This window comes from Opisthocomus hoazin, chromosome 3 (genome assembly GCF_030867145.1).
Source record: "Opisthocomus hoazin isolate bOpiHoa1 chromosome 3, bOpiHoa1.hap1, whole genome shotgun sequence".
NCBI classification, from domain to species: Eukaryota; Metazoa; Chordata; class Aves; order Opisthocomiformes; family Opisthocomidae; genus Opisthocomus; species Opisthocomus hoazin.
In genome coordinates, this window is record NC_134416.1 from 76061584 (window position 1) to 76083130 (window position 21547).

General features: G+C 46.1%; 1 protein-coding gene across 3 annotated transcripts in view; it reads left to right on the forward strand.

The window, feature by feature from the left end:
• The window catches only part of EPB41L4B (erythrocyte membrane protein band 4.1 like 4B), a 187012-nt gene that overhangs the window by 57425 nt on the left and 108040 nt on the right, over positions 1-21547 (forward strand). For all 3 annotated transcript variants that reach the window (XM_075416707.1, XM_075416709.1, XM_075416710.1), the window contains exons 3-4: positions 18569-18611; positions 20793-20871. In XM_075416707.1, coding sequence (XP_075272822.1) covers positions 18569-18611; positions 20793-20871 — 122 coding nt within the window. The remainder of the gene's footprint in view (positions 1-18568; positions 18612-20792; positions 20872-21547) is intronic.

The following is a 21547-nucleotide window of genomic DNA, read 5'->3' on the forward strand; positions in this document are numbered from 1 at the left end:
GTTATCACTGGAAAATGATGTCTGAATGAAGCATGTCCATAATGAGTCTGGGGCTTTTAGGAAGTTTAGTGCATGTGTTCCTGATAAAATTTCTATTACATCAATTGTGTGTCCTTTTATGATGGATCTGATCATAAGGACACAGCTAGTAGAGCAGAGCCTGCTCATAATAGGAAAAACAGATGATGTTGTCACTGATTGTCAAATCCCTTGGTAGCTAGCAAGGAGTTCTGTAATGTTTTGAAAGAAGGGAAGCAGAAAGGGAAAGTGAAGCATTCATTCCTAGCGAGAAAAGGGGCAGATGGAAGCGGAAGACCTGGCTGAGGAAGCAGAGAACGCTCATTGTCTTGGATATTTGCAAAACTGAAGGGCTCTGTTGAACAGAAAGAAAGATAAAGCAGAGATGTGAGCAAGTAGGTTTTCCATAGATAGCTCTATGCCTGGTGTTGGGGGCAAAGTGTGCCTGTATATGTGCAAGTGTTTTAGAAATAGCTTTGTATGCTGTTTCTTTCCTCTGCGTGGAGGGGGGGTGTAAAGATTGGGATCTACGGTTACAGGAGGGATGAGGGTAGTGAATGGCTTCTGGGGGGCCTGAAAAAGCCAACCGTGGTTACAGGGCTTTGATAGTAGGGTTGTGGTTGCTTGTATCAAGAGGGATGCTGAAGGCAGGGTTCTTTACCTCTGCTGGAGTGCAAGGCTGAAAGCTCTTGTTTGCTGGGTTGGTGTTTATTTGGTCTGGCTGGAGCTGGGCAGAGAGTAGAGCTTAGAGGGCTTCAAGGTACGAGCTTTTCTCTTCCCCAGCACCTGTGCAAAGAGGTTCCATGCTTTAGCAGCCTTCCTTGTCTGTTTTGAACTTGTGACCCGCTCATTTCATTTGCATAGCAATTAATGCGTAGCCTGTGTGTGCTTCTGCTTAGTGCCAGTGCAGCCACACAGTGGCAATTTTGGGATTGGGAGATTAAAGTTGTGTAAACTCCTTGAGGCTCTGAGCCTTTGTCTTTATTATGTATTGTTAAGTGCTAAACATCTTTAAGCCACCATTATAAGTAAGAGCGCAGAGGATAGTCTGAGTAGTGGGGATTGTTTCTGCGTGCTCCAAGATCAACAGCTTTTGAGTGCGCCATGTTTGCTGCAGTCCAGTAACTTTGCCAAAGAGTCGGGACAAGCAGTGTAGATAGCTGTGATTTAGAAAAGAAAATCACGATTAGAGCTTATCTGCTTTAACAGATTTTTTTTTTTTGTTAGAATGTCTTATTTTTAATACCCCCCCAAAAAGAATTTTTCAGTACAACCAAAAAACATGAAGCTGTGGAAGGCAAAATGTCAGCAGTAAGACAGAAAATACTGTAAAGCCTATTCAGTGAACTCTGCATCAGTTTGTCTCTTGTACTCTTTGAATATACCCATGAATAGAAGGATGTAGACAATCATCTAGTAGTTTATTCTAAAGCAAGGCTTTGTGTACCGTTGTATTTTAAGTTACCTGGTATTGATTCCAGCAGTAGAAATACTCGGGTGGAGAGGTGGTTAAGTGTTGTTAGTGTGTAGAACTTGATCTAGCAGAGGACCTTTATTCATAAGTGAGGTGTAAAAAGCAGCACAGATACGTTGCCTGCTGATATTCAGCACCTTGATTGATCACAATTTATAGGTTGTAGTGAGGAATAAAACTGCATCTGACTGTATTTGTATTATAATAGCATTGGACAAACTTGTTTTTTTACCAGACTCAGTAACAAAACTCCTGAGACTAAGTGCTCTGGGGCTGTTCTAGTGGTGGTTCTTTCATCATCCTCATCCTTTTTTAACTTCTGTTTCCCTGTGTGTTTTATAATGTTCATAATATAGTGGTACAGTGGGATATTTATATAATATATAAATAAATACACATATATTAGAAGTGTTAGCTCAAAAACTTGTTTACTTTTTGTTTGATCAAAAAAGGTTGGAGACCACTGCTCTAGGACAGCTCTAGTGAGTCTGGGAACATTCTAAGGCCCTTCAAAAGTTTCTATCATTTTGTAATAAAAACCATGCTCTGCCTTTCTGGTCCTCCTGTTTCTGGAAAGGAACGAAGAGAGAAAGAGAGAGAAGGAAGAGAGGAGTGACGGAAGGAAATGAGAATCGAAGAAGTAATTTCTTGTTCAGCTCACTTACAGGACTTCAACAGGGAAGTAGTACTTGGGGTGATTGAAGTGTCACTCTTATGTAGGAGGTCTCTGCTATGGCTTAGAGGAAATGTAAAGCTTATTGACTTTTTAATTACTTTTACTACGGAGTGTGTGTTCTAGCAAAGCAGGAAGCCTTGAAAGCTTTAGTCAGGGCTGGAGATAGCAATAATAAAATCTTGTGAGACTGTACTATCGAAATTGAGTTGCTGTGAGGAAGTATGTTATTGATCTTTGCAGAAACTGATCATGTGCAATGTATTCTGTGGTTGGCTTGGGTACTTGACATTTATTTTAGGCTGCTGGTAGCTAATGTTTATTCATCTTCTGTCCAGGCTTGTCCTTTCTTTGTCTTGTATTCCAGAGCATCCTAAGAAAAAGGGCTTCTGTGGTTTACAGCTCCTTAAGAGCTGCAACATATTATAGGATTCTCTCAGATTATAGATCTCTCCATTTCTACAGTTGCATTCTTTGTTCCAGTTGTCTGTCCTGTGGCAGCAAAACATGGATGCTCTCCTGCCCACCCCCATGTTACGGGAATTCAGAACAGAAGGATTGCCCATGTTACTTAGCTTGGAATTTGCTTCTGTTTACCTCATGGTTTTGTTTCTGATCACAAGAAAAATCGTAGAGTAATTGAGGGAGAAAGAAGTTTTAAGATGCATCTTTAAATCTGGGTTTTTTTCCGTTTTTTTTTTTTTTTTCTTTTTGCAAAGGAGCTGCTATAATCCTTGAAATGTGAGAGGGAATTAGTTGGGAATGCATGGAAGCAAAAGAATTAAAATACCACTTTTCTTACCTGCGTCTCATTCAGTGATCCTTTAAGTATTTGATGTCGATTGTCTAACGTCACAAAGGCCCCTTGGCTTGAAGAAGGTCTGTATGAAACAGCCTTTCCTGGCTGGGTAGAAATATTGCACTCTGCAGCCAGCTGAGCTGTTTTGAGGATGTGAGCATGCACCCATTGTATCTGGCACATGGGGAAGCACTGGATTTGCAGCATGTGTACAGCAAGACTTCTATGCAAAGACAGCCCGTGACTCCCGCAGGTGCTCGTGGTGACGATGGGGCCAGGGTTCCCTGCAGAGATGAGAGCCAAGACCAACCTGCAGTAAATTGTCCTTGCAAACTGCGTTTGTCCTTGCAAGCTGGGTTGCGATTCATTGGCTGTGAGAGGTGGGAAGACGGTGGAGGGAGGAGATGGAGAAGGGTGTGTAGAAACTAAAACAGGCTTTTGTGAAAGCAGTGTTCCAAGTACAAAAATAAAAGGGAAAAAATGGGGCAAGAACTGTATTTGCCTGGTGTTGTGGTTTAACGCAGCAGCTGGCAGCTAAGCACTAGACAGCCGCTTGCTCACCCCTTCCCCGCAGTGGGACAGGGAGGAGAAATGGACAAAAGGGGAAACTCATAGGCTGAGATACAGATAGTTTAATAAGACAGCAGAGGAAATACTACTACTACTAATACTACTAATGATAATGATAAATATGCAAAACAAACTAAATACAATACAGTTTTCTCACCACTGGATGACTGATTTGCAGTCAGTCCCCAAGCAGAGGCTGTAGAACCTGGAACTCGTGGATGTTGCAAATTTCACAAAACTCCCCCAAAAGACTGAACTCCTGGAAAAGTTCAAGCTCCTGGACAAGAGAGAATTTGAACTCACTTAAAAGGGGAGGAAAAACAACAACAAAAAGATTCCTGTCCCCCAGCCAATCCCCATTCATAAACTGAGCAGGACGTCTGTGGTGTGGAATATTTCCATTGGCCAGCTTGGCTGTCTCCCTGGCTGTGCTCCCTCCCAGCTCCTGCACGCCTGCTCTTTAGCTGAACATGGGAGACTGGAAAAAGTCCTTGATTTCTTAGCAACAGCTGAAAACATCAGTGTTACCAACATTAATCCAAAACACAGCAGCTACTGAGAAGAAAATGAACTCTGTCCCAGCTGAAACCAGGACACCCAAACTGGTCCTAACCGGCAGCAATGTTTCAGGACCCACTGATCCAGACACTGAGATCCTCGCCTGTGTGGGAGGTTGGTCCTGTGTCCAGGTTTTCCTGGGAGGGTCGGGATCGGGAACCACATAGGTATTCAACAGTGCAGTGTGAGGGTGGGGGGTGAAACAAGCTGGACAACAAAGAATAATATCGGAATGCCTTTGTTTTCTCTATACATCATGAACTAGACTCTGCTGCATCTGAATTTTCTCTTAAGGGCTCATTGTCATTCATTTTCTTTTAAGGGCTCATTGACAGGGCTTTAAACTAGAGGTGAAGGGGGAAGGGGAACCTATCAGGCTTGCCAGCGACAGGCTAGGGGAGGATACACAATGGTTAGAGGGATGGGGGGCTAGTAGGAGCCCTCAACCCGTTGCCCAGCAGCAGGTGAGGGACACTGCAGCAATGTGGAAGTCTTGCCGAGGGGAGCTGGAGGCGCCTGAGGTATCAGGTGCCAACAAGAAAATACCCATGAAGCACCTCAAGGGAAAAAAGGAGTGCTCTGCTATGAAGGTAACAAGGCCGACAGCTCAGATGAAATGCCTCTATACAAACGCGTGCAGCATGGGAAACAAACAGGAGGAGTTGGAAGCAGTCATGCTGCTGGAAAGCTACGACCTGATTGCCATCACGGAAACTTGGTGGGATGAATCCCATGACTGGAATGTGGCTCTTGATGGCTACAGGCTGTTCAGAAGGGACAGGCGAGGAAGGAGGGGCGGGGGCGTTGCCCTTTACATCAAGAAAACACTACAGAGTGAAGAGCTGTCCCTGAAGAATAGCCACGAGCAGGTCGAAAGCTTATGGGTAAGAATCGGAGAGAGAGGCAACAAAGGGAACCTAGTGGTTGGTGTCTACTACAGGCCGCCCGATCAAGAGGAGCTGATAGACGAAGCGTTCTTCCTCCAACTCCAGGAGGCTTCGCGCTCGCAGGCTCTCGTCCTACTGGGGGACTTCAACTACCCTGACATCTGCTGGAAAAGCAACACAGCAAGCTGTAGGCAATCCAGCAGGTTCCTAGAATGCATTGAAGACAACTTCTTAAGCCAGGTAATAAGCACCCCTTCCCGAGGGGATGCGATACTAGACCTGGTAGTCACCAATGCAAATGAGCTCATTGGGGATGTCAAGATCGGAGGTAGCCTGGGCTGCAGTGACCACGCGTTGGTGGAACTAACACTACGGAGGGAAATGGGAATAACTAAGAGCATAGTCAGGACCCTAAATTTTAGGAGGGCAAAATTCCAGCTCTTCAAGGGGATAGTCAGAAGGACTCCCTGGGAAACGGTCCTCAGGGACAGGGGAACAGAACAGAGCTGGCAGGTCTTTAAGGATTTATTCCACAGAGCGCAAGAGCTCTCGATCCCCAAGTGTAAGAAGTCGGGCAGAGAAGGGAAGAGACCGGCATGGCTGAGGCAAGAGATGCTGGTCAAACTAAGGAAGAAGAGGGAACTGCACAGGCAGTGGAAACAGGGACTGGCTTCGTGGGAAGAGTATAGGGAAGCTGCCCGGTTGTGTAGGGATGGGGTCAGGAAGGCCAAGGCACAGCTGGAGCTGAACTTGGCAAGGGATGTGAAAAATAACAAGAAGGGCTTCTACAGGTATGTCAGCCGGAAAAAGATGGTCAAAGAAAGCGTACCCCGGCTCATGAGCGAGACCGGCAAACTGGCAACAGCAGATGAGGAGAAAGCTGAGGTACTCAACAACTTTTTTGCCTCAGTCTTCACTGGCAACCTCTCTCCTCACCCCTCCCGAGTCGATAAATGGCATGAAGGAGACCAGGAGGGTAAAATGCCTCCAGCTGTAAGTGAAGACCAGGTTCAGGACCTCCTGCAGAACCTAAATGTACAGAAGTCCATGGGACCTGATGAGATGCATCCCAGAGTCCTGAGGGAACTGGCTGACATAGTTGCCAAGCCACTCTCCATGATATTTGAAAAGTCATGGCAGTCAGGGGAAGTTCCCAGTGACTGGAAAAAGGGAAACATTGTGCACCTTTTCAAAAAGGGTAGAAAGGAAGACCCTGGGAACTACCGACCTGTCAGCCTCACCTCTGTGCCTGGGAAGATCATGGAACAGATCCTCCTAGAAGATATGCTAAGGCACATGGAGGCCAGGGAGGTGATTCGAGACAGCCAGCATGGCTTCACCAAGGGCAAGTCCTGCCTCACCAACCTAGTGGCTTTCTATGATGGTGTAACAACCATGGTGGACAAGGGAAAAACCTATGGATGTCATCTATCTGGATTTTTGTAAAGCCTTTGACACGGTCCCCCACAACATCCTTCTCTCTAAATTGGAGAGCCATGGATTTGATGGGTGGACCGTTCGGTGGATAAGGAATTGGTTGGATTGTCGCAGCCAAAGGGTAGTGGTCAACGGCTCAATGTCCGGATGGAGACCAGTGACGAGTGGAGTCCCTCAGGGGTCCATACTGGGACCGGTGCTGTTCAATATATTCATCAATGACATGGACAGCGACATCGAGTGTACCCTCAGCAAGTTTGCAGATGACACCAAGCTGAGTGGTACGGTCGAGACACCAGAAGGACAGGATGCCATCCAGAGGGACCTGGACAAGCTGGAGAGGTGGGTCTGTGTGAACCTCATGAGGTTCAACACAGCCAAGTGCAAGGTCCTACACCTGGGTCGGGGTAATCCCCGGTATCAATACAGGCTGGGGGATGAAAGGATCGAGAGTAGCCCTGCTGAGAGGGACCTGGGGGTACTGATAGACGAAAGGCTGGACATGAGCCGGCAATGTGCGCTGGCATCCCAGAGGGCCAACCGTGTCCTGGGCTGCATCAGGAGAACCGTGGCCAGCAGGTCAAGAGAGGTGATTCTGCCCCTCTACTCTGCTCTGGTGAGACCTCACCTGGAGTCCTGCGTTCAGCTCTGGAGCCCTCAGCATAAGAAGGACATGGAACTGTTGGAGCGGGTCCAAAGGAGTGCTACAAAAATGACCTGAGGGCTGGAGCACCTCTCCTATGAGGACAGGCTGAGAGAGTTGGGCTTGTTCAGCCTGGAGAAGAGAAGGCTGCGGGGAGACCTGATTGCAGCCTTTCAGTACTTAAAGGGAGCCTATAGGAAAGATGGGGACAATCTTTTTAGTAGAGACAGCAGTGACAGGACGAGGGATAATGGTTTTAAACTAAAACAGGGTAGGTTTAGGCTGGATATAAGGAAGAAATTCTTTACAATGAGGGTGGTGAAACACTGGAATGGGTTGCCCAGAGAGGCAGTGGAGGCCCCATCCCTGGAAACATTCAAGACCAGGTTGGACAGGGCTCTGAGCAACCTGATCTAGTTAGTGGTGTCCCTGCTCGCTGCGGGGGGGTTGGACTAGATGACCTCTAAGGGTCCCTTCCAACCCAAAACTTTCTATGATTCTATAAATCAGGAGTTTTTTCAACTGCTTGCTTTTGATATTACTGCTGTGATTTCTGATGGGTGTAAGGGATGTGGAAAAATGAGCAACTCCAACCAGTCAGTCAGCGTCATAGTGTGATATTCAGGATGTACTGCTTAATACTGTACCAACACATACTCATTAGGCAGAACAACATAGGGACAAGCCTTATTGATTGGTACATTGAATGGTGGGGGGAGGAGAGACTGGTAAATACTTTGATAATGCAAAAGGCTTCCTTTTCTGCTTCTGGTAGAAACATCCCATTTCCTCATGAATAAACTGTGAAATTAATCTGTGACTCTGTTTCCCCTCCCAGAATCTCTCTTGTTCCTCTGGGTGATGGGCTCTTTGGGACAGCGGTTGTTGCAGGATGTGTGTCTGTGGATTGTAGCCCAGAGCAACAAATACCAGTCACAGCTGGAGGGTCCCAAGAGCTGTGCAATACCCTGTGGTGCTCAGCGCTTCAGTTACTAATAGTGGCAGTGATATGAATGCCAGTTCAGTAAAGTGGCTGACTCTGCGGCGATGCGGAACACCCGATGAGTGGCTGCTTCCAGGTGTGGCCATCCAAGGCTGCACTGCAGTCTGCGAACACTTGGTGGGAGACTTCAAAACACTAAGAATTCCCAGATCATCTCCAGTTTTTAGTCTTCCAGTAGCACCCGCTGTTTCCAGGAGGGCTGGAGACCATTTCCCTGACACAGACTTGAGAAGCAGCCATACAGGGCAGGTGACTGTGATACTGTCTGTTAGTGATGCTTCTCCACTTCTCTCCTAAATGTAGAGAAGTGAAATCTCCTGTATATCCAGGTCAGCAAACAGTTTTTGCTGTTTTCTTTTGTCTTTGTGCATGGTTGGAGCACAAGCTGAAGTGGTTTCCTTAGTTTTCTTCCACAGATTTAGTCAAGTTTGTCACTTGTTTTTTACACATCTTTTCAGTTTATTTTTTTGAGTGTTTGGGCACAGGCTTCGAAATTAAAGGTAACTTTTTATTGCCAGAATTGATTTGGAATGGCGTCAGCTTTCATCATCTACATAATAAATCTAATGAGAATTATGCTACACAAGGAAAGTTTTTTATATAATTTTGTGGTTTACTTTTTTTATTCTCCGCCTCTCTGGGATATGAATTTTCACTGCTGAGAAGAGAAAGGGAATAATGTTGTATGTGCTATTGTTTTGTGTGGTAGTGTTTATCTGTGTTCACATTCAATTACAAGTTCTGCTTCTGTCACCTCAGGTCTGCAAAGTAAAATACTTCTTGGGCTGAAGTAGGTTATCACGTGTATATGAATTAAGATAGAATAATGGTCCTGAAGGATGTCCATATAGCTCTCCATTATTCATGTGTTGTCTATCTGGACTACAGATAAGCCACGTTGGGTATCAGGATGCTTCTGAGATGGCTCTGTGCACGCTCAGGCTGGGACAGGTGAGATGGTCATGAATGCCACAGGATATGTGACTGAAGGTCCCAGATAAGGCTGGTAAGGGCCCTTAAGGCCTATCGGTGCCCTCAGGGCCCTGGAGTTAGCATCTATGGCCTGCTACGTTCCAAGATTCCAACCCCAAACTTTCTTACCACAACTCCATCTGTCCTTCTGCCACTGGACAGCATTGCTTACACCATCCCACTGCTTCGAACTTGTGGGAGGTGGTTGCCTTTCTTCACAGGGCAGGGCAGAACTTGGCGTGAGAAGTGCTGTTTTCATTCCTGTACAGCTGGTAACACACAGAATAATGTCAGTTGAAAGGGACTGCTGGAGGTTAACTGGTCAGTGCCTTGTTCAGAGCAGAGACAGCTTAGAAAACCAGTGTAACTTCACCCTTTGATCAGGTTGCTCCTGACACCTCCGACAGCGCTGATGTGGCACTGTACCACTGTGCCTGGGCTCCGTTCAACAAGACCCTGGCAGCAGTATCTGAGGAGGGTCTAAAACAAGGCTGAGCCACTGGGCTTGAAACTCTTGTAGTTGTAAAAGATCCTGCAGTATTTTATGAAAAGTTGGTCTCACCTGAGCCCAAATGCGAACTGTTTGCTCACCCTCAAGGACGACGACTCCACAGTCCCTCTGGGCACCTGTGCTTTGTCTGAGCTGCCTCATGAGGACAGTCTTTTCCTTTTGTCTAGCTGGGATTTCTCCTGGGTCTGTTGCCACTCGACCTTCTGCACCGAGCACCACTGAGAAGAGTCGGTCTTCATCTTCTCCACAGCCTTCCAGCAGGCAGCTGAAGTCACCAGTCAGGTCCACCCCTGAGACCTCGTTTTTGATGCAGACCCGAGGCAGCTCCTCATGTGCCCCGGCCCCTCACCATCCCAAAGCCCTGCACTGGGCCCCCACCACACTCACCAGTGTCTTTCTGGGACTGGGGAGACTGGGAGGGGACACAGGAGTCCATATGCAACCACCAAAGGACCAAATAAGAGAGGATGAAAGCAATTTTACTGCGTTTTTTTGTTGGATGGTTTGTTGTTTTTTTGTTATTGTTTATTGCCCGTTCTTGAAAAGGACGCCCAATGAAGCAGCTAGAAGGGACCTTAAGGGTTAAATCCATCACTTCTTCCTGGCAGAACTGCAGTCTTCCTAGCAGAACTGCTTCTCCAAATGCATTGGGTTTGCCTGGCAAGGTTTTGGTAGTGGGGAGGTCGTAGGGGTTGCTTCTGATGGGGACAGCTTCTGGCATCTCCTATGTTGGACAGAGCCAGTTCCAGCCAGCTCCAAGACAGACCTGTCACTAGGTAAAGATGAGCCTGTCGTCGATGTTGGTAATGCCTCTGCGATAACATATTTAAGAAAGGGAAAACCTGCTGTGCAACAGCAGCTGAGAGAGAGGGGTGAGAGTATATGAGAGAAACAACCCTGCAGACACCAAGGTCTGTGAAGAAGGAGGTAGAGGAGGTGCTTCAGGCACTGGAGCAGAGATTCCCCTGCAGCCTGTGAAGAAGACCATGGTGAGGCAGGCTGTCCCCCTGCAGTCCATGGAGGTCCACAGTAGAGCAGATATCGACCTGCAGCCCGTGGAGGACCCCATGCTGGAGCAGGTGGATGCACCCAAAGGAGTCTGTGACCCCGTGGGGAGCCCATGCTGGAGCAGGCTCCTGCCAGGACCTGCAGACTTGTGCAGAGAGAGGAGCCCACACTGAAGCAGGTTTGCTGGCAGGACTCGTGACCCCATGGGGGACCCACACTGGAGCAGCCTGTTCCTGAAGGACTGCAGGCCGTGGGAAGGACCCACACTGGAGCAATTTGTAAAGAATGGCAGCCTGTGGGAAGGACTCATATTGGAGAAGTTCATGCAGGACTGTCTCCCATGAGACGGATCTCATGCTGGAGCAGGGGAAGAGTGTGAGGAGGAAGGAGCGACAGAGACAACGTGTGATGAGCTGACTGCAGCCCCCATTTCTCCATCCCCCTGCGCTGCTCGGGGGGAGGAGGTAGAGAAATTGGGAATGAAGTTGAGCCTGGGAAGAAGGGAGGGGTGGGGTGAAGGCATTTTAAGATTTGGTCTTACTTCCAATTGTCCTGCTCCAATTTGATTGGTAATAGATTAATTTCCCTAAGTCTGTTTTTCCTGTGATGGTAATTGCTGAGTGATATCCCTGTCCTTATCTTGACTCAACGAGCCTGTTGCTGTATTTACTCCTCCTGCCCAGCTGAGGAGGAGGAGTAATAGAGTGGTTTGGTGGGCACCTGGTGGCCAGCCATGGTCAAGCCACCACGCCGAAGCAAAAGCTGTCTCCCTAACTTCTGTGCTTGATTTGTTGCTATTCGTTTTGCACCGCCATGGAGGGTCTGGCTTCATTTTCACTCATGGCTTGGGTAGGCTTCTCATCCTTAGACTGAAAAAAACCCCACCCCTGGGCCCCAAGGACCTCAGTGGCCCTCTTGAGAGTCTCCTCTTGTCACCTTGGTGCAACAGCCCAGTGGAAGCCAGGTATTCCCCTCCCCTCTTCTGTGGGGCTCAGCCTGTAATTTGGGAGTGCTGTAATTGTCTGTGTTGATCTCGCAGAATCCTTACTGAAATAATTTCTCCAGCCAGTTTAAAATGCATTTCTGTGTCCCAGCTCACGCTCTCTCTGCAGTTTGGAGTCATTAGTAACCCTGCAGAGGTGCATTGTGTCCCATCACCCTGCTGCCTTTTGAAAATAGTAACCAGCATCACCTCTGCTGTTCATTAAATCTTGGGTTGTATCTGAACAGTATATCCAAAAGCAGTTTTTCTCTGCATCTGCATTTTCAAGAGGAACATAACTTTCTAGGGTGGATCAAAGAAACTTACATGAGTGTGAAGAACAATATTCTTACCGTTTTAAGTTGTAAACTCCTGGGACCTTATACTATTTCTAAGTATATGCTTGTGTAGTCCCTGAGTTTCTACATGACCCCAATTCTCATTTGGTTTTCTATTACTACCATAATAACATTTAAAAGGTGACCTGCAGAAGAAAAGAGGAAAGGACTTTTTCTCCTTTGTTCCTTTTTAACTGTATACATGTAGAGAAGTCCCTACTTGGTGGGTAGGGTTTTTGTTGACTTGGTTGACTTGGTTTTGGCAGTTCCTTACTCCCATGTGTTGCATACATTTTTATTCTCTGTGCCTTGGAAGGCCATGTGGCTCATGGCAGACAGCTGGGCAGGATTCAGGTGCCTAGGAAATTGGACAGCAAGAAGGCAGCTGGAGGGATAATGGACTTTTGATTTTAAAGGTACCAGCTTTTGTTTAGCACACCTTCTCTTCTGAACCTGAGCATTTAGCACAGTTCTTTCTCCTGTACATCCAGGTAAGACTTGAGAAAGCATTTGAGCAATATTTTTCAGAGAGCAAATAAAACTTCCAGTAAGAATGGGATTTCTCTTACTGACAGTTAAGTATATGTAGAAGCGTAAGTGAAAAGTGTCTTTTCCAAACATTCTTCATGCATTTTAAACTAGCAAAGCAAGCCAGCCAAAAAGGGTGAAATGCAATTTTTTTCTTTTTCAGGTCACTATTGAGGGCTGTGTAGATCAAGACAAGGATTTTTCATTCTTTTAGGTAGGAAGTAGAGAGGTGGTGGAATTTGCAAAGCTTAGGTGTGTGATGCATTTGCGTCAACCTGTGGTGCTCCCCCTTTCAGTCTTCATTTGGCAGTCACTGTGGTCCTTACATAGGCTGCTCCAGTAGCTAGAGTTATCTGCTATGTCTTGACACAAATACATCTTCCTCTTGCTGTGAGACTATTTTGAGAAAATATTGGTTGTTACCACTTATGAAGTGTTGAGGTACTTATTTTTTCCTCTTCAGTTAGATAAAGTGAATGATCGATGGGAGACCATGCTGAGATAAATATGTACTTCCAATATTTCAAGAAATCCTTTTTTAAAATGGAGTTTCTTTCGTGTGGAACTGGCTGGTGTGTGTTTTCAACACATGAATCCCAACCAGTGACTACTGTTTTATGTCAGTTAACACTACGGGAAGCATTTGGCAAAGCACAAAAAAATGGGATTAAGCAGGAATAAATGTAAATTAATCCAGCATTTGAACTTCCGGTTTACCTGACAGAATTAAAGGAGCGACCTCATTCCTCTCTACGGCTTCCTGAGGAGGGGAAGTGGAGAGGGGGGTGCTGAGCTCTTCTCTCTGGGGTCTAGGGACAGGACGTGTGGGAATGGTTCAGAGCTGCCCCAGGGGAGGTTTAGACCAGACCATTTCTTTACTGAGAGGGTGGTCAGACACTGCAACAGGCTTCCTAGAGAGGTGGTCGATGACCCAAGCCTGTCAGTGTTTTAACAGGCATTTGGACAGTGCCCTTGATAACGTGAATTGATTGGGCAGTTCGAATAGATGGTCATTGTAGGTCCCTTCCAACTGAACTATTTGTTCTGTTCTGTTCTATTCTATTCTAAAGTAATCATAGAATCTTGATTACCTGCAGTTTGACCAGTTTTGCATTTTTTTTTTCCCTTTACAGTGGGCAAAGTAGCTTAGACGCTGTCTTCTTATCATAACACAGTCCTAAACCAATTATCCCTTTCCTCCTCCTTGTTCTGCACTAATACTTCTGAGTCCAGCCTGGATATGGGGAACGTGGCATTGTGTAGTCCACGTGAGTGGTTAGCCTTGGTCCTACACTGAGAGGTCCATTGTAAAGCTTTTTGGTGAGTTTGGATCCTGTGATGATGTACACTTGTTTAGCCAGAGCACAAGATAGACCAATCTGATAGCTTTCTACGATGGCATGACTGGCTGGGTAGATGAGGGGAGAGCCGTGTATGTTGTCTACCTACACTTCAGCAAGGTTTCGACCCTGTCTCCCATAACATCCTCCTAGGGAAGCTCAGGAAGTGTGGGCTGAATGAGTAGTCAGTGAGGTGGATTGGGAACTGGCTGAATGGCAGAACTCAGAGGGTTGTCATCAGCGGTGCTGAGTCTAGTTGGAGGCTGGTAACTAGTGGTGTCCCCCAGGGGTCAGTACTGGTCCCAGCCTTGTTTAACTTCTTCATCAACGACCTGGATGAAGAGTTAGAAGGTACCCTCAGCAAGTTTGCTGATGACACCAAACTGGAAGGAGTGGTGGATACACCGGAAGGCTGTGCTGCCATTCAGCATGACCTGGACAGGCTGGAAAGTTGGGCAGAGAGGAACCTGATGAGGTTCAACAAGGGCAAATGCAGGGTCCTTCACCTGGGGAGGAACAACCCCATGCACCAGTACAGGCTGGGGGCGGACCTGCTGGAGAGCAGCTCTGCGGAGAGGAACCTGGGTGTCCTGGTGGACGACAGGTTAACCATGAGCCAGCAGTGTGCCCTGGCTGCCAAGAAAGCCAATGGGATCCTGGGGTGCATTAAGAGGAGTGTGGCCAGCAGGTCGAGGGAGGTTCTCCTTCCCCTCTACACTGCCCTAGTGAGGCCTCATCTGGAGTACTTTGTCCAGTTCTGGGCTCCCCACTTCAAGAAAGATGAGAAGCTGCTGGAGACAGTCCAGCGGAGGGCTACGAGGATGATGAGGGGACTGGAGCATCTCTCCTATGAGGAGAGGTTGAGGGATCTGGGCTTGTTTAGCCTGAAGAAGAGAAGGCTACGAAGGGACCTAATATATGCTTACAAATATCTCAAGGGTGGGTGTCAGGAGGATGGGGCCAAGCTCTTTTCAGTGGTGCCCAGTGACAGGACAAGGGGCAATGGGCACAAACTGAGGCACAGGAAGTTCCGTCTGAACATGAGGAAGAACTTCTTCCCTCTGAGGGTGACGGAGCACTGGAACAGGCTTCCCAGGGAGGTTGTGGAGTCTCCTTCTCTGGAGGTATTCAAGACCTGCCTGGACAAGGTCCTGTGCAGCCTGCTGTAGGTGACCCTGCTTTGGCAGGGGGGTTGGACTGGATGACCCACAGAGGTCCCTTCCAACCCCTACCATTCTGTGATTCTGTGATAGACAGAGCTACAGTCACAGGTGCTGAGTGAGCAGAAGTCTCCTCTGGTTTTATTCAGCTTCACTGTGAGACTTCAGAATTCATTGCTTTCATTTTCTGTTTCTTGAGTTGTCAAGCAGTATGTAGCAAGCCCAAACCTTTTCTTTACTTTAGCTAGAATGCTATGAAGTTTTTTGAGCTCAGAGGGACATTTGCAAAGCTGGTGTGATTTCCAGTGTGAAGAAGCCTTCCGACATTATCTGAGGCAAAGTAGTGTTGAAATTCAGTCAGATTTTCACAGCAGTTGCACAAAATATCTGACTTTAAATTGGTGTTGGTTCACGAATCTGCATGAAAACTGGCAGGCTTGGGAACTCTGGGCTAATAAGTAGGTAGTCCATGTCCTACCTCCTTATTTTTATTTTGCGATCTTTGTGGTGCCCTCATCGTACACAGCTATGATGTACAATGTGGGGTGGTGTTGTGGTTTAGCCTGACTGGATGCCAGGTGCCCACCAAAGCTGCTTTATCACTCCCCTCCTGAACTGGGCAGGGGAGAAGAAGTACAATGAAAAGCTCATGGGTCAGGATAAGCACAGGGAGAGATCACTCACCATTTACTGTCATGGGCAAAACCAACTCGACTTGGGGAAACCGGTTTAATTTATTACCAACCAAATCAGAACAGGATAACGTGAAATAAAACCAAATCTTAAAAACACCTTACCCCCACTCTTCCCTTCTTCCTAGGCTCGACTTCTCTCCTGAATTCTCCACCTCCTCCCCCCGAAGTGGCACAGGGGGACGGAGAATGGGGGTTGTGGTCAGTTCATCGCATGTTGTTTCTGCTGCTCCTTCCTCCTTGATGGCAGGACTCCTCACACTCTGCCCATGCTCCACCGTGGGGTCCCACCCATGGGAGGCAGTCCTCCACGAACTTCTTCAGCATGGGTCCTTCTCACGGCCTGCAGTCCTTCAGGAACAGGCTGCTCCAGCGTGGATCCCCCGTGGGATCACAAGTCCTGCCAGTAAACCTGCTCCAGCATGGGCTTCTGTCTCCACAGGTCCTGCCAGGAGACTGCTCCAGCGTGGACTTCCCATGGGGTCACAGACTCCTTTGGGCATCCACCTGCTCCAGTGTGGGGTCCTCCATGGGCTGCAGGTGGATATCTGCTCCACCGTGGACCTTCATGGACTGCAGGGGGACAGCCTGCCTCACCATGGTCTTCTTCACAGGCTGCAGGGGAATCTCTGCTCCGGCACCTGGAGTACCTCCTCTACCTCTTTCTTCACTGGTGTCTGCAGAGTTGTTTTGCTCTCATATTCTCACTCCTCTCTCTGTCTGCTGTTGTGCAGCAGGTTTTATTTCCCCCTTCTTAACTGTGTTATCCCAGAGCCGCTACCACCGTTGCTGATGGGCTTGGCCTTGGCCAGCGGTGGGTCCGTCTTGGAGCCAGCTTGCACTGGCTGCATCAGACATGGGGGAAGCTTCAAGCAGCTTCTCACAGAAGCCACCTCTGTAGTCTCCTGCTACCAAAACCTCGCCACGCAAACCCAGTACAGGTGGTAAAAGGGTAAAAGGGCAGCTCATTCTTCCTTCCGAAGAGAGCAGAGTGTAATGGTTGCTGTGTTTTATCTCCTGGAGCACCTGCCTCTGGCTGCTTGGACACGAAGAGCAGGTAATGGTTTCCCATCCAGGCTACAATGTCATGTAATGGTCTGCACAAGTAGTTCCTAGAGTCTTGGTAGTTATTTTTAAACCTTCTTTGAAGTATTTACGCTTACAAATAATCAGTTTGAAACCTGCTGTTATTTGAGTTTTAATACATCTAGAACACGCCATTCCAAGATTGGGACTATCAGCTGTTATTTCATTGGGAATTACTGTAGTTTACGTTGTGCAGTGCTTATTTCTGTACATGGTAACGTGAACCACAGCTGAGAAGTTACTGGAGCATTTTTGCCTGTAGATGTTATTCATGTTTGGTTTTATTTAACATGAAGCTAAACTTTTCTTTTAATGGAATCAGTATATTTGTCTTTGTGGGTGGTTTATTCAAAATAAATATTGAGGAGAAAGATGTTTTTGTAGCTAGGTATTTGAAGCATGAAAAATTAACCTGCCCTGGAGGTGTGAAAGTAACAGACTTGTATAATTTCAGTAAAAAAAGCAAAGTTTTGATGTTGATGTTTTTTCGTTATCAAAAATTGGAAATTTCACACAGGTTCTGTGAACTGCTGTGGTTTCTGGTGTAATGCTTCATAAGAAAGCAAGCAGAGTCAGAACAAATTATTTGCAGCTCTAAGGAATGTATTTATATGAGCTGCTGTAATGTTTTATTTCCACTCTGGTAGAGATTTCTCAGATTGTAAGGATGGATTCCTTTACAGCCTCACCTCAGGGAATCTAGCAAGTCTCATGCAAGTAAAAGCACCTTCAGAATAATTGTTCCATTTCTCTTTCTCTCTCTCTTTTTTTTGTGAGATTTGTTTACCTCAAGCGTCACAAGTTGTCAGACTTTGGATCTATACCCTTCTATACCTGTGATAAATAATGCTTTGTGTTGTTTTAGGACGTACTTGGTAAACAAATACCAGAATTACTGTCCAGCAAAAAATTTTTCACATTTATTTAGCTATTGTAGCGCCGTGTTGGTGGAGTGATAAGTAGTCCTTCAGAGATTCTCCTTTTTCTGAAACTGAGTGCTTTAGTAGGGAGGAATGAAGAGGTTTTTTTTCTCCCAAGATTTTGTTCCTTAGTACCTAGTTTATTATTTTAAAATAAATATATACATGAAGATAGAAAAACATTTATTTCAAGGAGGTCCAAATACTGCTGTATTACCTTGTGCGACAGGAGCATTTACATGGGGTCGCTTCAAATCAGGTTGCAGCCTTGTGTAGGACAACGCGCAGAGACAGTCAAAGATTGAAGCTACATTTACACCGGAGTGTTTATTGCTACTCTTCTGCAGGTGTAACTTACACTGGCAACAAAGTGCATAAACTTTGCTGGGAAGCACACTTTTTTGTCATCACAGTTGCATCTGTTCAAGATCTTTTGCCGTTAGTTTATAAGGGGAGGGGGTATGCATCAATGTTTCCCATATGCTTTAGCTGGGGGTTAAATCTTCATCCTTATCTTGAAAAAACTTTGCTGTGGAGTAGCAGAAGGCAAGACAGTACTGAAGCTGGAGAGTCTCCATCAAATAGAGGAGTTGAAAGGAGAAGGAAGCCCAGGGGTTTGGCGTGCTGTGCTCAGGGGCACTTGGGCAAGAGTTGAACCTGGCCGTGAAAGGGTGTTTTCCTTACGCGTCACTGCTTTGTGGCTTTGGATTTTGAGGTTTCCTCTCTGTAAGTGTGACACTTCCCTGGCCGTATTGGTGCATGTGTAAATCAAGCTTTCCCCTGTGAAAGAAAGTAAGTTGGTAAATGAGCAAATAAACACTTTCGCAAATATGTAGAAGTTTAGCAAATAAATATGGCAGTATTTCCTTTTGAGGTATTGTTATCTGTTAAATGTTACTGTAATTAGTTTGTTGTGTCCACAAAATCTTGAAATGCAACTGCTTCTAAACGTGGGTTTTCTTTTTTTAGCACTGGTTGGACTATTCAAAATTCATTAAGAAGCAAATAAAAAGTAAGTACCATGTCTCTGCCTGTTTATTTTGTTACTTCCTTGAGTATTTGAATGTGATTGTGAATGTTTAAACATGACCTTTAATGGAAAAAAATATTTGTTAGGAAATAGATTTAATTTAATGGCTGTTTGGCTGACTGTGTCATGTCTAAATGCAAGAGCACTTACAAGCAATAGAGCAGCCTTCAGCAGCCCTCATCAAACATGTGCTGTTTGTCTGAGGCAGAGCGGGTTGCCAGGTAATGTTGGTCTGATCTGTGAAATCAGGTTGCCTGTACACAGACAACGGTTTCTGTCACTGCCTCTGATCTAGAACAGATTTCCTGCTTTTTTTTTCAAAGAGTAAATGGAAAATATTTCATTGTGTAAACGTTATCCTTTTTTTTCATATATTATAAATAAAACTAGCAGAAATACCTGCTGTTTCATCAAAAGGAGTTTTGGGTCGAGGGGCTGGGTTTGGCCACTGAGTTTTTTGTGGAAGTTGACTAAGGCAGGCAGGTTGCTCCTTGATCTCTGATAATGTGGTTGCAGGCTTGGGTACAGTACGGCATTGACACTAACGTGTTTTGTTAATACACTGTAGTTGGCAACGGGCATAGGCCACCTGTTAATATCATTTCTGTGAGATTAAGCTATAGCGTTTTGCAAGGAAATTGTTGTCTCCCTTGCAGGACCTCACAGAGATGGGTCTCAATTGCTTCAGTGGTGCTTTGCCTTTGTTTCTGATAAGCATCCGAATATCTAGACAATTTTTGTAAATGGTGGGGTTGTTCTTCTTCAAAGGCTTTTAGGACAATTTGCTTCCACCCCACGGTGTGTGGGTGTCAGTCTGCTAGAATAGATGGTAGAGATAGCTGCTGTGGGTAAGGTTTTGCTGGTTGGCTTTCTCTCACCTTTTCACTGCATCACAGACTGCTTTACCTGAAGTGATGAAGTGATTTACAGGTGCGCTTTCTGTGATGGCTTTGTCCTTTTCTTGGTCTGTCTCAAAGTGTGGAAAAATCAACAATTCTGTAACACCTTCAGCCAGTTTAGTTGCACTGTTTTGTCTGCGTTTAATCCATGAAGGGCCTGTTTTAAAAACAAATTGGGCAAGCCCTGCCCTGAGGAACGCTGAAGAGGGAAGCAATCTGATGAGCGTTGTAAAGATCTGTCTCACAACAGGGCACTTTTCTCTGCCTTGCATTCAGCAGGCGCTTTGAGAAGAGTTCCTCTCTCACCACGGATGATGCTCAGTGCTCTTTTTTTTTCCCAGCAGTGGGCAGGTAAGAGTCATTACCTAGCCGATGCAGACCTTGCCGGTGGTGCCTAACTGTCAGCCTAGGCTCCTATAACCTGTCTTCTAGGAGCTGTCATTGGAGACAATGTTGAAGCTCGAATTACTAGAGTTTTGGCTGCACAGCATTTAGTAGAATGGGTCATTAGTAGACACATATATGCTGTGTTGATGTGGTGTTACAGAAGACCTTAGAAAGGTGTGAAAAAGAGTCATTTTTCCAGCACTTGATACACCAGCAGGCTGTTGGTCTGGATGATGAGGCTTAGGCAGGTAAGGATGCACTGGTCACAGTCTCAGGGTTGCTGGGTAACATTTTGTTATCTGTGTTACATAGGAAGTCAGGCCCTAGCATTCACCTGCTGGCATTAGAAAATAATTCTTGCAGCTCCACTTCGTGGAATTTGTTTGCTTTCTGTGCTCATTGGTGCCTTCCAGAGCCCTTTCCAGCACTTTTCACCTTGTTTATCTTACCCTTTCTCTTGCACGTGTATCAGTCGAAAGCCCATCTATCGGGTGGGGGTATTCTGAAGTTGTGTTTGAGTCTGGTAACAAGAAGCATCACTCTCTGCCTTCCATCTCTCCCTGACCCCAGCAACAGTACCTAGAACTGCCTGTCATTCACAGTGTGCTGCAAGGCACACCTCTTTGAACAAAAACGTGTTTGCCAAATGGACTGTTGCTTCATTAACATAATGATTAGAGTATCATAAAGTATGGTAATAATTTAATTTTTTTTATAGCATGGATTTTTAAATTTATAAACATGAAACATTTGCTGCTTTGAAGAATTTGAAAAACATACTTCATTTTGGGTTTCTTGGGTTGCGGGGTGATGGCTGTTGTTTTGCCTTAGCAGATCCACAACTAGTGAAAACTTATTTTTCCCTCTGCATATACAGTTGGACCTCCGTACACGTTGCACTTTCGAATTAAGTACTATTCATCAGAACCAAACAACCTTCATGAGGAGTTTACAAGGTAGGAACTATGCGTGGTTAACTGAGTGGCTGGCAGAGGGCATCTAAGGTACATGGGGGTACTGTAAGCAGGTGATTCAAGCTTCTTACTAAATGGTCATTTTTTTTCTGACTTGTTAGCTGTTTTCCTACTGCCAGAGAAACATCATATTTTTGTTTGCTGCTAAAAAACATTCACGGCCCTCTCCAAGTGTCCTAGTCTGTAGGAGATGTGTTCTGGTGCTTTGAAGTTAGCAGAGAAAGGCAGCGTTGGGTGGGGAGAGCTGCAGCTGGGAGACAGCTGCTCTTTACGCCAGCGACACTTGCCCTGCCTCTGAGGGGATTGTCCATCCTGACCTGCTGCAAAGGCAGTGCTCTGCCTGGTCGCCCTTGCTCTGGGACTTGGGCATGATTTAATCATGGTACAAAAGCCACAGAATTACGGGAACAATAAACAGTTTGTTTGTTGTTTGTGGTTGATGACTGATTGTCTTCAGCTTCCCCACAAGTTCTCTGTGGTGCAAAAGATATAAAGACTGCATTGTATAAAGTCATCTTAGAATACCTGGAGGTCTTTTGTTTCAATCTGGAGGACTATACCTTGGGGAGTTTGTAGCACCCTGGTGTGGTCTAGAGGACATTCTGAAAACTGGGAAGTGAGCAGCTGGAGGAAAAGTTTTTACTTACCTTTCATGTCC